This window comes from Aulonocara sp. 'chitande type north' Nkhata Bay, linkage group LG20 (genome assembly GCF_057382095.1).
Source record: "Aulonocara sp. 'chitande type north' Nkhata Bay isolate Kocher_YH1m ecotype deep benthic linkage group LG20, A_spYH_male_GT1.1, whole genome shotgun sequence".
NCBI classification, from domain to species: domain Eukaryota; kingdom Metazoa; phylum Chordata; class Actinopteri; order Cichliformes; family Cichlidae; genus Aulonocara; species Aulonocara sp. 'chitande type north' Nkhata Bay.
This window is the reverse complement of record NC_141363.1, coordinates 17,764,893-17,779,141: the sequence shown is the minus strand read 5'-3', so window position 1 is coordinate 17,779,141 and position 14,249 is coordinate 17,764,893. Positions and strand designations below refer to the sequence as shown.

The window sequence follows — 14,249 nt, the reverse complement described above, 5'->3', positions numbered from 1 at the left end:
CTCTGAGAGATGTCCTCTTAGCTGAATATAGCTATCAATGTCCAGAGATGCACTCTAGAAAAAAAAAATTTTTTTTTGGTCCAAAAGTTTGCCATAGTGAGGTTGGATTGCAAAGCAAAGACAATTTAGTTGACTTTTTGTAAAAGAAAATATTCACTTTCAGTCTAAACACCTGGACAAACTACTTTTAGACATTTGCATCAATGCATCTCTATAGGAAGGAGTTACATCCAAATGACTGAACTTCAGTCAGACAGCTAATGTTTGAAATTGGTGTTTTATTACAGAAGCATAATAGTCTTTAGGCTTCAAGCTCAGCACTCATTTCTCAAATAAAATGCACATAGAAATTGGGGTGTGACAATTAAGACTAACACCTAGTGTTTTTTTGTGTAAGAATTTTCCTCAGCTGTGTCTTTGTGTTTAGCATGTGTGCCATGACACTGTCTGCTCCAGCCCACCTACCACAGATCACTCACAGGACTACCCGGTCTCTGCAAGTTTCACAAAAGATCAAAACTTAAATCTAGAATGGAATCTCCCATTTTTGAGCAAGTAATCAAAGAAGTGATGAGAAATCCCCACCCCCTCAAAAAATTCAATAATCATTCAAATAAAAAAATAAAAATAAAACAAAAGAAAATGCAAAAAATAAGGTGAGAGTTTAGCTATGGATGATTTTTAAGTTGCTCTTGGAGCTTGCTCCAGCAAAGCCCTCATGTCCAGTAGTGCATCCTTCATATTTTGGATCAGATGACGTGTGTTTAGTCTCTTGTGGGTGTTGGAAGTTAACAGTCACTTCATCATTGAGATGGCGTGACTGTTATGTACACTGTAGCACAAACTGTATCCAGAGTTTTCATCAACCTGATGGACTCCCACAGAGCCGGTATTGGATGTCACCTTGTGAAGAGAAATTTAAGTGAGAACGTTGCTTTACAGACCTTTAGATAACATTGTGAGTCCCACCACAAAATATGTGAAATGAAATGTTAGAGATGCAACTAAAATGCACTACTACTTTAATTCAGTCATGTTAAAAGTGTCAGATGTTTAAGAGCTGCGATGACTTAAACATTTCTTCCAATTTAAATCTTTGTGTGAATGTGAAGAAATCTAGTCTTAAATAAAAAGGTTCATTTTTAATACAACATCAAGAATCGGGCAGAAAAATGATCGCTCTCATGGACATGAGAATACTTGCACCCTGCAGCCATCCACAGTTGTTTGTGGGTCTTTCTGCTGTATGAAGTCACTGTTGGGTTTTATGGATGTCTTCCACTCCAAACTGACTTCTATATATTATGTTCAATATCAGAGTTTAAAAGAAATGTAAACTATACAATTTTACAAAGGGTCTTCTTTAATGATGATTTCTTCCACTTTAGTATACTTCCACTGGTTGAGTATTTTTTTATGAAATTTGAAGGAACATTTAAATAAATGTCCAATTTTGTTAATAACTAAAATATCTGTAGACACATACAACTGATGATTTTTTATAATTTTTAGATTTTTTGGACATTACATAATGACCTGCAAGGACTTCTGCTGGGTAGCTATTTAATCACATGCATGTGTTAGTGAGAAATATCAGTTTTACCTATAAGCCCTTCACCAACATAAACAAAGCAACATTAATGTGTTTTTACCTGACTTGCGGCGAATTGGTAGTTAAGGATTTTTTTGTATGAGATGTCTCTGAAGATGTCAGGCATGGGGAGTTTATTCTCAACAGCTTGCAATCTGAGAGCAATGATATGGGCTACAATATCATGTCCTCCAATTACCTGTAAGAAAAGAAAAATACTACATATTTAACCAACAACTCTTTGGGATACTATTACATGTCTGTCACACTCATATCTTTAATTAAAGATTAAAGACACAGGACCAAGTTATGCATTGCAACCCCTAACCCAATTTAAAATAGGAACTTGGCCTAGTTCTCTATTATGTGTAGATGAGTGTGGTTTATACATAGAGTATACTTAAATGGTTTATAGGTCAATGTTAAGGGATGTTAAAAAAAAAAAAGAGAAAAAAAAAGGAGGAGGGGGGGGGGGTCAGGTACAAGGACAAGAATGAAAATAAGTGGTGGCTCCATCACCAACTACAGGCACTGCATGAACTTGTACACAGAAACACTTTCTGTTGCTTAGTAGTTAAATAGCCCACTATTGTTCTGACCTTGTCAGTAGCACTGAAGTACACACTTTGTAGTTTTATTAATGCAGTCACACTGTGTATTCATTTACAATTTTTTGAAGTGATGTGAATATTCAACATTATCTAACAATCAAACAAAAACGCTTCCTCGATCATGCCAGCTTTATATTCATTCTCGTTAGATGAATATTTGCAGCAATCTCATTGAATTCAAATCTGAAAATCTACAAAATTACAATATGATTAAATAAGTTGATTAAATAGGTTTGAAAGGCTGAGAAGCTGCAGTCAATCCTTACATCAACAAGGGCAATGCAAAGCATTGACAGGGGTGTGTAAAACACACTGCCTCTGGACTCTAGAGTACAAAGTGATTAATCACCCTTTTGAGTTCGCCAAGCCAGTGGTTGCCAGTGGTTCATGGTTGCCAGAAGAACGGCACTTGTGTGACTGCACTGTCCAAGTGTACAATTTGGTGGCGAGGGGTTGTTTTTCAGGAGTTGGACTTCCAGATAATAAATGTGCTTCTAAAAGAACGGTCAGAAATTCCCATAAACACACTCTTAAACCTTGTGGAAAGCTTTTGCAGCAGAGTTGAAGATGTTAAAGCTGCAAAAGGCTGGCAACATTATGTTAATAGATTAAGAATGGGATGTCACTCAAATTCAATGCGTGTGAAGGCAGGTGAGTAATATAGTATAGTTGCATCTACTCCATTTTCTAAGATTGATGGTAAGACCTGTCTAGTTTTCCCACCAAAGCAGTGGTGCACATCAGTACATTGGTATACCATGCTCCCACTATTCAACTGTGTAGGTACACAGGTCTTCTTTGCTTCTCTAGAGTTCTTTTTCGTTGTCAGATATTTTCACTGTCACACCTTTGAAGACTGATGGAATAGGTTATTATTATACTTTAACAAATTTTTATTTGATAGAGCAACATGCAAGAGTGAAAATTTAAACTAATTCAGAGTATATGGAGAGAACAGTTGCTGCCAGAAGATATAAACTCCACAAAACTGAAGAACTAAATGTTGTAAATGTTACTCACCGCCTTAATATTCTCTTTGTGTGTTTTTATGGCTTTTTCCAACAGATCAATCTTCTCCGTGTTCTGTGTAAAACAGAAAGATGAAGTCTGGTGAACTGCTGTACTCTGACCCAAACACAAACTGTGTCAAATACCGAGCTGAGAATGACAACACTGTTTTAACTGTACATCTGTAAGTATGAAATAAAGGTTTATATTATGGAGAAAAAAAACCAACCAAAAAGCACGAGTATCAACAGTACTCCACTTTAGTGCTGTACACACTCAAAGGTACAAACAACAACTGTCCCTGTGCAGATATTTATGAACCTGATTGTAAGAGTTGGATTTAATGTTACCCATCTTGCCAGACCTGCTTTTGAGGGTCATCAAAGGCCTTGACAAAGGCAGCTGAGACACTTGTCGTTGAAAGCAGTAGGGACACACGTCCACGCCTGAACATTCGCTGGCTGACAGCTTCATATGATGCACAGACCTGCTTATTCATCCTGTCAAGAGAAGGGAGAGAAAGATTTTCCATAAACTGCGTTGCAACAAAGTTCTAAAACTTACTGACTCATGAGAGAAATACTGGCTCTGCGATGTAGTAATTCCTCCTTCCTTTGGGCTAATGTAAGCATACTGGCTGAGATCACAGCAGTTTTTCCTCACTATAAATGCCAGAATTTTAAATACCATATGAAATACATTGTGGGGCATCCCAATCTCTCCAAAGTGCTTATAAACTATGAACAAGCTAGACATCTCATGTCAGGGAGTGTTATTTCACATATCTCCATGTGTGAAACATTCTAGTAAAGCTGCTTGTCTGTCTGTCAGATCTGACAACATTCTGCATACACATCTCATTCTCCATGAGGTTTCAGGATTTCACCTGTAGTAGGCCAGCTGTATGGCCATTTGGATGAAAGCATCAGGGCTCATGTTGTGGGCCTTCAGATAATTTTTCCCAAAGTGGTCAAAAACCAGAACACTCAGATCAAAGTTTTGGATGTTTCTGTAGTTGGAGGAATGGAACAAACATTATACAGATGCAATAACAGACTGTGTCAAACACAAGTAACCATTGAATACACACAAATGCCATTTTGGTGCACGAGGCGAGATTATGGTTAGGCACTTTGTTGATACTTGACTTGTGGTAACAAACTGTAATAAAGGTCAGGGATATATTACACACTATTAATTCTAATTACAGAAAACCTGAACATATTCACATCTATTAATTGGGTGCTTTACATACATTGAGATTTTTATGCAGCAAGACCAAAAGCCACTTTTTTGTAGCTCACTTGAGTTTTATGAAGGACAGGTTTACACCAACACAATAAAAATACCACAATGTATTCAATTTTGAACACATTTGTTGCTTTGTGTTGTGAAATTTATTTTAAAACTCACACAAGATGTGTTGTGTGTAACATCCCATTTTGTTTTTCAACATCATTTCTAAGTGCAATATAACCTTTAACCATATTCTTTTCATACATATAACCAAATGTTTTATTTGTTCTAATAGCCATGCCTTAGCCCTAGCTTTGTTAGTGGATGACAGTCTTTTCGTGCCAGATGTGCAGATGTTTGTTCAACATGAGCCATATTGAACAATTTAAAAGTGATATGTACTCACCTGTCCATGCTCCTTTTAGCCTGCTCAATGATCTCTTTGATATCAGGGGTGACATGGAAGTGTAGTTTCTGGGGCATAGGTAAAGGCAGAATGGAAGCTTGCCTCATCTCTGGCTTCTTCCTGTTTCAAAAATGAGGGCAAATACATTTGGTGGAACAATATCACATGAAGTAACAAACCAAAGGCACCATACAGTATGCCAAACAAACAGAGCATGTGCCCTCCTTTAATCCTTAAGTCATGAAGGAGGTGATGTTTGCACAGCCAAGTGATCATAGCCCAGGCGTGAACAATTAAATTCATTCATACCTTCCACACATAAATACATACATATACCCAAATTGTGTGATTCACGAAAACCATACATCTGCGTTAATGCCATGTAATGATTTTAAAATTTAACATCTGAATTTTCAGTAATGTCATAACAAAAGAAAAAGCCTAAATCTACATAACCGAAAAACAATTTGGTTCCACTTACATGGATGCGACAAGATAGTCAGTTAAGGCCATACTAACTGTACCATCAGCAACAATATGAATCAGATTTAAACCCCATGACCCATCTTCTGCAACAATTATCTGAAAGACAGAAACAGTATTAGGATTTAATTGCAATTGTGTTGTCTCCATGTTTGCAATTTTTATGATCCTACCTGTCACTAAATGGTTGTGGATTAGAAACTAACATACCCCACGAATATGCTGCTTTACACACATTTGTGCAGTGAAACAAATCTTTTTTTGGGAGGGAATAGCACATACTCAGAGACCTGGCAGATAATTCTGGTGTTGGCCAGAGGGGCCGATGGTGCGATATGGCAGCCTCGCTTCTGTCAGTCTGCCCCAGGGCAGCTGTGGCTACAACTGTAGCTGCCTCCACCAGTGTGTGAATGTGAGAGTGAATGAATAGTGGCATTGGTAAAGCGCTTTGGGTGCCTTGAAAAGCGCTATATAAATCCAATCCATTATTATTATTATAATTCAGGAATTTGAAGAAAAAAAAAAAGAAAAAACTACTTTCTTACTTAGAAACCAGGAATGTCTGCTGGACATACCTCGGGTATAGAGGAATACAACAGAGGAGAAAAAACAAACAAACATTTTAGTCAACTAAAACAGATTAAAGAGGTACACCATGATATCTACATGAGTCAAGTCGCTGTACTGTAACATTTTTGAACTTTTTAATTACAAAAATGTAATTTAAACTTACATTGCAAGACACGGGTCTTCTGGGTTTTTTTTTTTTTTTTTAAAGGCAGAAAGATAGCAAAATAAGTGAATAGAGTAAAAGGCCACGAAATAAAATGAACACTGAATTTTTCTCTTTAGCTACATTGTATAAAGGGTTTTCCTTAACCACATCATTACTCGAGAAGGTCAAGTATACAATCAAGAGATCCCTTCATGTATGTAAATACAGAAGGTTATTCTTAAGTTTTTCAGTTTAACCAGTGATTTGCACCTTATTGTATAAACTAGAATAACTGGAAGAAAACAGCATGGAGAAGGAAAGGAACAGCTCATCATCGTCTGAAACATTTCACATCAGTCCTCAAACATAGTGGAGCCAATGCTGTTGCACAGTTATGTATGCATGGGTCACTAGTGTTTATTGACTGATAGAAGTAGCAGGAAGACAAAAAAAAGCAATTACAAGCATAGATTTCAACTCATTTCTACACAATTTTAATAAGAAATTGTATAAGAAAATACCCACCCACCTACAAAGACAACATTTTGGATGGCTTCATTAAGTATACTAAAGTAAATTCATTCATTTTCTTCTAAATATCCAATTCAGGGTTGCAGGGGGGGCTGAAGCCTATCCCATCAGCCACAGAGTGAGAACAATTCACACTCATACCTAAGGCAGACGGCTACGTGCACACGTACACGCATCGTTTTCGTTCCGTTTTGGCCTCCCGTCCACGGCGCTTTCCCCAAAGAAAAACGCAGCGTTTTGAAAACCCTCTCGAAAACGCATACATTTCAAAACGGAGCTGTCCCGCGTGGACACTCAAAAAACGCAGACTTTCTAAAATGATGACGCATTTTAGTCATGTGATGCAGGCATGTGACCAATTTTTTAAAAAAAGATAGCGGAGGGCATTATACAGCAGTTGTTTTGTTTGCTCTCAATTTTGACAGCCCTATTAAAGATTTGTATCAGTTTGTACATGCTGCAGATAGCTTTTCTTCAAATTATTTAATTCTCACTCGCTTTGGCAACTTTGTACTGTTGTGTTACTGGCAGCAACAACTCCGCCTCATTGTTAGTCTATTTAAAAAGCTTGGTGCTTTCCCTCGACCTTTTGCCGCGATGTTTCAACGAGCTGATAATGGATTGGAAAACCAGTAACTGCTTACTGTGAGGCAACAGTGAACCACTGAACCTCCATGTTGCCCATTAAATAAGTTAATGAATATCAGGTGACTGAGGGGAGCCAGATGGGAATTTCGCCCCCCCCACACACACACAAAAAATACCACATAACCATCCATTTCTTCAGGCAGGTTGTTTCTCACCTGCAGTGACTTGTCAAACCAGCGGTTGGCACTATTCCACTGGCTGCCTCCTCCATGTGTTATTAGGTGGAAATCACATGTGACGTACTTGTCAGACTCTCGAGGTATGGCTCTATCCAAACACAATGTGAAGATGCTCCTTTCAATGGCTGACAGTGATTCTTTGTTTGTTTGATCTACAAAAAACAAAACCAACCAAACCCAATGATTTTTAACAGTTTAACAGATCTTGCTATGACAGAGTGTCTCCATCACAGACCGCATGAAGCAGTCACAGGTACACATGCAAATACACAAAGGCAAGTAACACTATACAATTTCACCCCTCACTTATGTGCAAAAAAAAAAAAAGTTAACATTGCCCCAGAAAGTTAATTCTGTTCACCTGAAGGTACAGTTTTCAGCAGGAGAAACATTTCGTCATCCAAGTGACTTCTCATCTGACTGCAGGTTTCCCTAACCTTACCTGGATAATTAGGCATGCATCAAGTCAGTTAACATCGCCATCATTCCTTTTCTCGTCTCTTTTTTACTAGCGTGACCAGGGGTGTAGGAATTGGTTGATCTATTTATCCATACATTCATAAAACACACTCACCAACTAGAGAAGTGCTCAGCATGCTCTTCCCCACCCAACCTCAACGTTTGTAATGCAAAAATAGGGGCACCTTCTTATTAAATAGTATGTTCATATGCACGTCCAAGGTCACACATATTTTAAAATGCACCAAAGTTTCCTCTTTGGTGCATTTTTCATCCTAAATGAGACATTTTGGTTTAACAATAAAATACCTTTGAATAAACAAAATTACTGGTCGAAAGATTTTGTTGAAGTAATTGTTACAATTTGTGAAATATTCATTAATTAAACAGTAAACATGGCATCTGGTGAGAATTTGTTATATATTCTTTTAATGAAAATGCTGAGTGGAAATGATGAGCATTTTAAAAGATTGTACCTCTTGTATTTTTTTCCTCCTCCCATGCTAATCCAATAATGGCTGATACTGATGGTGTAGGAGGTCCTCTACCAGCATAACTAAAGCATGGTTCAGGGTCAAGTTTTATAAAAATTGAATCTCTGACATCTAATCTTAAAACTGGAGTGGATCTTTCTCCTGAATAGGAGCTGGTTCTACAGCAAATAAGCCTGTAGTTGAAAACATGGTAGTATGATATTTAAGCTGTGATGGGGCTGATCATTCTGGACTTTGTGGAAAATGATTCTAAGCAAGTTCTTAATTTATAGAGAAGAATATCACACTGCTCAGCCTTCCTGGAAAAGTGTACTCCAGAGTGTTGGAAAGAGGCTAAGACTGATTCACTGAACTAGAGACACAGGAGGAGCAATTTAGATTTGAGTTGAGTTCAAATATCTAAAGATTCTGTTCTCAAGTGTTGTCAAGATGGAGTGAAACAGATCACTAGATTAGTAGCGAATTATGACAAAGAGTTGACAGTGAAAGCAAAGAATTCAGTCTACACTTGATTTTCTAGCCCTCACCCAGTGTCATGAACTCTGTTTACCAAAACAAAGATATTTTGGGCACAAGTGGGAGAAAAAGGTTTCCTTTCAATTGCTGGGCTAGGTTTGCCAGAGGTTACTTCCTGTTAAATAGTAGGTCTTCCTTCCCATTGTCAGCAAGCACTTGCTAAGGGAGGATTCTCTGATGTTTTCTCCACTATCATAGGGTACTTACAATGAAAAAGTGCCTTTTTTTAAACTTTGTTTATTGAGTGTTATTTCAGTGTTGTCCTTTTAGGATAGGACCCTGGGGTGTGCAGTATTGATGGTTGCCCAAGTCTAGAAGTTTGACTTGTAATCTTTTTTTCCCCTCTTTTCTATTTTTTTTTTTTTAAATTTACTAAGGAAAATCCTCTTGCTTCATTTTACAAATTCAGTTGTTGCTAACAAGCTAGCTTTGGCTCTTCCATTCACATGTTTTATTTACTGGCTAGCCAGGCTGATAATAGTCTTTTGTAACTCTGTAATTGTAACCTGTAAATTGTGTTGTTGTAATAATTAGCTGAGATCCACTGCAAACTAGCTGGGTCACCCATTAGAACCTGCAGCACCATGATGTGCACTTAGCCAAGCTCACCAAGGTTGCAGAGAATAACGATGATGTGCTAGGATGAAATAGATGCCAAAAATGTTTTTCTGTGTTATTTTCTGGTTCATCACATCATAGAGAATGCAGATTACCCTTCTTTGCCAAGATCAGTTACTGTTGACCACTTTATGTCACACACTTTTTTCATTAGTTTAATCTGAGTTAAAGCTAAGCTTGGCCTTACCTTTCATACTGAGATATGCTTTGCTCCAAGAGTCACGATCCAGGGTGGTGAGGATACCGACAGGCTCCGTGTTAGTCTCTGATGTGGAGGTGCAAATGCTCTCCATCTGAACACAAAGCTGATCAACTGTCAGCGGAGTCCCATCATTGTGGTAGACCTCCACCACAAAGAACTGATTCAAAGGGAGGACACAGATTTATAGCATTACTGAGCACATGCTTCCCATCCAACTCAGCACTACATGCCTTACATTTGGGTAGTGGGACTAGGTGAACAGCCCACTCCTTTGGCCAACAGCAAAGAGTTTTTCAGCTACTCTTTCAAACATTTCAGGTAGTGTTCAAGTGTCTGCAGAGAGGAGAATTGAGTTGGGTTCCACTTGGTTTGCTTGGATTGTCATCTCTGGCAAACTCTCTCTTCCTATCTGGGGTTCAACTTTTGACCAGGGGGACTGTATTCAATAAGGGTCGCCAGGCTAGGCCCCAGATGCTAACCAATCTGCTTTGGTTATGAGTGAGAGGGAAAGATAACTGAAACCATACTGGCTGGATTAGTAAGGCCCACATCAGGTGCTAGGGAACTGTTGGAATACTACTATGGAAGTAACCTCAGCGGAAGAGGGTACATGAGATGGACATCAACAGTTGATGCCACCGACATCAACTGTGTGCAAGGAGAAGAACCATTGTAGAAGAATAGGCCCCTGCACGGTATGCACCACTGGCAGATAGAGGAAGTGGCTGACATCAAGAAATCCTACCAGTGGCTGGGAAAAAACTGGACTGAAGGATGGCACAGAGGCACCTCTAATGGCAGTACAGGAACAAGCTCTAAGCACAAGATCCATAGAGGCTGGGTCTACCACACCAGGTAAAAACCCCAGGTGCAGGCTGTGCAAAGATGCCCCTGAGACAATCCAGCACATAACAGCAGGGTGTATTATTGAGATTGACCAAGCTAAGATCCTGTAGGACTTGCAGATACAGACAGACAAACTGGTGATAGCTTATCAACCGGACATGGTAGTGGAGGACAAGAAGAGGAAGGAAAATAACCTTTGAGCAAGGGAGAATAAAGACCATGCAAAGATAGGGTATGCGTGAGAAATGGAATCCATTTGACTGTTTTTTGTAGGTCACGAGTAGTGTTTATAGAGCAAATATTAAGCTAACATTATATAGTACAGTGTGTTTTCGCAAGTCAATAGCCAGGGGTAACAAACCTGTGAAGATGTTACTCGCTACACTACAATATTCAAGCAAATAATTAAATGTCTTTTTAAAAAGGTGTGCTCATTTCACCCATTTCCTTATACACAGTAAACTATTCACTCATCCGTGTGAATTTGAGTGATATCCCATTCTTAACCCATAGACTTTAATATGTTGGCCCACTCTCATTAGGGATAAGAATAGAGAATCCCAGTAGTTCAGTTTGTTGGAATTGTTAGCTCGCTTGCCATAGAGTCCAATCAGCCGATTTCATTTTGTCTCAGAGGAGGAGGAAAATAGTGGCAGTCTACAGCGTGGATATAAACATTACTTTTATTTCTATTCCACAAAAGCACAATGGCAAAGTGTATACTGCATCCAGGACAGAAACAACCGCATTATGCTTTTAACACAGCTTTGGCTCTTTGCAAGCATCTCCACAAAGACTCTGGTAATATGTTGTGCAAAAAAAAAAAAAAAAAAAAAAAAAAAAATCTTACCTGAGAGTTATATGCCACTGTGATGTGTTTGGGTGGATTGCCGATCTTGGCATGGAACACCACCGAGTCCCTCTCCAGACCTGGGATGCGGCAGGTTGACAGCAACTGGGAATATTGCTCCATACAAAGAGGTTTCCCTCCCAGATTCTCAGCTGGTAATGTTTCACTGTGAAAGACACAGCCTCCATCAGTAAACCGAGGTGGGCTGAAAAATAGAGGCAATACACAAGTACCAAAAACTACTAAACTGATCTCTTAACCACTTTTCTTGTTTTGGTGTCTTTTGGAACATTTTGATGGAATTAGAACTTACGTTATTACAGGCATTTTTACAAAACAGACTCAGTTTCAGAGGCTCCCTAATTAATTTTACCGACTAATAGTTTCATGCTCAGGTGAGATCAGTTTCCTCATTATTTATTCTCAAAAGGTCCTGTGAGCATATGACGTGTTAACTGCACTATGGCATCTTAGATCTCTGGAGATTAATTAATTAATTAAACATTAATTTGATTCTGGTACTCACTTTTCAATGGTTGTCTTAAATTCCAAAAGAGCTATTATTAGTTTGGCTGCACACCTAAGCAGCAAACCCCCCCAAAAAACAAAACATGTTAGTCGTTTTAAAAAGCTATAAACACATATACAAGGTATCATTTTTGTGTTAGAGTGTGTGTTGGTTTACCTAATTTGTCCCTGTTTATCCCTGAAGTCCAGTCGAGGACACGCAATCGGGACATTTGCGTTAATCACCACAGGGCTCCGGTTCCCAAAGTATTCCAACTTCCCCCACAGGTCTGTCGTCTACACACAGTAGCAGGCTGTTAATTAATCCTGCAGAAAGCAGCTGATAAAAATTAGTGTCATCACTTGAGTTTCTAAGATGTTGCAAAATTTCATTTAAGTGTTCCTACTCTATCTGCAGTTCTTGACAAATTTACACCATTTTCTGTAATTGGAGTATTTTCATCAATTACTATAACTACAGCTGTACATTCTGCCATTGCCTTTAATGATAAGGCTCAGGGCAAATAGACAAATTATACATCAAATCACATTTTTTTAATTAATGGAGTGCAGTACCACAGCTCACTTAAGACAGTCAAAGAATTATATTTTATAAAAACACTTATAAACCAAAAATATTATGATTAATGTATATTACTTCTAGACTAAATATTACTTTTGCTGCTGCTTGTGAATAGCATTCACTCAATTTCACTTTGTTAGTGATAAACTAGTTTCCAAATCAGGCTGTGGGACAGTGTCAGACTTGAACACACAGAGTAAACTTTAACCCGATGCATATAAACATTTAAGTTTCAAAACTCTGATGGGCAGCTGTCAGATTAGAAACTGATGGCAGCACTTGAAGCACAGTGAGCAGTAAGACAGATTTATATAACTTTCACTTAATGAATTATTTCCCCACTTGCAATGATCAAAATACAAGTTCTCTTTTGGATTTACGTCATCACATTTGCAGCAACAGTGTTTCATTTTACTGTTTAATGCAACATTGTTAATCAATAAGACCAATAAAGATTCATTTCAACTTTTCAATCACAGTGGTTTTCAGTTACCAAATGTTCTGAAACAGAGCTGCTTTGTTTGACACAATACATTTAATTATCAGTACTCTTCATTGCTGCCTGCAGTTTTTAGGTTTTGTGAAGCCATATAAAGAAAGACTGGGTATGTTGAAATTTCTTCATAGTATAGTCCTCTGGAATAGCATTTCTATAGTACTTTTCTATTTTTACTAATGAATAAGGCCTGATGTTTTTTGTTCTAACTGATCCTACCTGAGACCTTTTTAATTCCATCTTCTTCCTTCCCTATAACATGATCATTCATTTTCAGTCAGTTCCCTATGTCTGGTCACTGCAACTTGAACCTCTTTAGTGGCAGTAAATGAGCTCACCCAGTTGTCAGTGTTGCATGCTTTCCTCTCCAGGCTTCTCTGCAGTTCCTCTCCAACCCCTCCTCTTTTCATAAAGGCCTCAACCAGCTGTTTTGCTCGCTTCCACTCATCCTCTTCTATTATGGGCTCCAGGGCACTGAGGTAGCCCTCACATGTTTTCCGCAGAGGGGGGACAGGTACCCTGGGAAGTCCCTTCTGCTGGTTCAAGTATCTGTCACTAATAAGAATCACTCGTACAGGCTTCACTAACTGATAAGATCTGACCTGGTCTGGAGGATTCATCTTCCCCAACTTCACCTGGGAGACAGAAAGACAAAAATACACGAATATAGAATAAAAGAAGATCAGATAATAAATCCTGAGACTTTTACTAGCATTCATTTGGTTAAAACATGAAAAATTGCTTCTGTTAATTATTACGTTAACAAAAACATAAAACCTCACACATATTTATGAATACAAGGTAATGGGCTTTTGTTATGACTTCAGTAAGATAAATCCTAAACAACTACACTGAATTGCTTACCATAATTCTGCTGAAGATTCTCAACATTGTATTTTCAGGAAACTCGCACAGAATGAGGCTGGAGTGTATTCACCTGTTTAACCGGCAGTTACAGTGCTGGAAAAAAATGCCAATAGACAAATAACTATCCTGAATCATTTATTGTTTGGCTTACACAGACACATCCCCATTAAGGTGATAACTGCTGAGGTAAAAACAAGCAGAAAACACTCCAGGGCTGCCAGTTTGTTACTCCACAAAAATAATAGCTTTCAAGCACACCTGCTCTACATCAGACACTGGCTGTGTCCCAATTCAGGGTCTGCACGCTTGAAGTACGCATTTCAAGTGCGGTTACGTCACCGCCACGCCACGACGGCTGTCCCAATTCGAAGTGTACTTCAAATGCGTCGATTTCCCCAAATAT

General features: G+C 38.5%; 1 protein-coding gene across 1 annotated transcript; it reads right to left on the bottom strand.

Annotated features, from left to right (window-relative positions):
• Positions 1-270: 270 nt before the first annotated feature.
• LOC147305399 (carnitine O-acetyltransferase-like) lies at positions 271-13,818 on the bottom strand. The gene is made up of 13 exons (XM_086276897.1): positions 13,318-13,818; positions 12,079-12,197; positions 11,920-11,973; positions 11,394-11,559; positions 9,683-9,854; positions 7,385-7,560; positions 5,334-5,434; positions 4,853-4,972; positions 4,097-4,219; positions 3,575-3,710; positions 3,223-3,285; positions 1,653-1,790; positions 271-903 (listed from the first exon to the last, which is right to left on the bottom strand). The coding sequence occupies exons 1-13, from the start codon at positions 13,696-13,698 to the stop codon at positions 796-798; spliced, it is 1,857 nt and encodes a 618-aa protein (XP_086133023.1). The 5' UTR covers positions 13,699-13,818; the 3' UTR covers positions 271-795.
• Positions 13,819-14,249: the final 431 nt, after the last annotated feature.

Bases quoted from the DNA above. Each gene is read 5' to 3' on its own strand.
- LOC147305399 (XM_086276897.1), bottom strand. From the start codon at position 13,698: ATGAATGCTAGTAAAAGTCTCAGGATTTATTATCTGATCTTCTTTTAT. The intron at 12,198-13,317 runs GTGAGCTCATTT...TACTGTGTGTAG, and splicing joins CATGCAACACTGACAACTGG to ACGACAGACCTGTGGGGGAA. The intron at 11,974-12,078 runs GTAAACCAACAC...TTTGCTGCTTAG, and splicing joins GATAAACAGGGACAAATTAG to GTGTGCAGCCAAACTAATAA.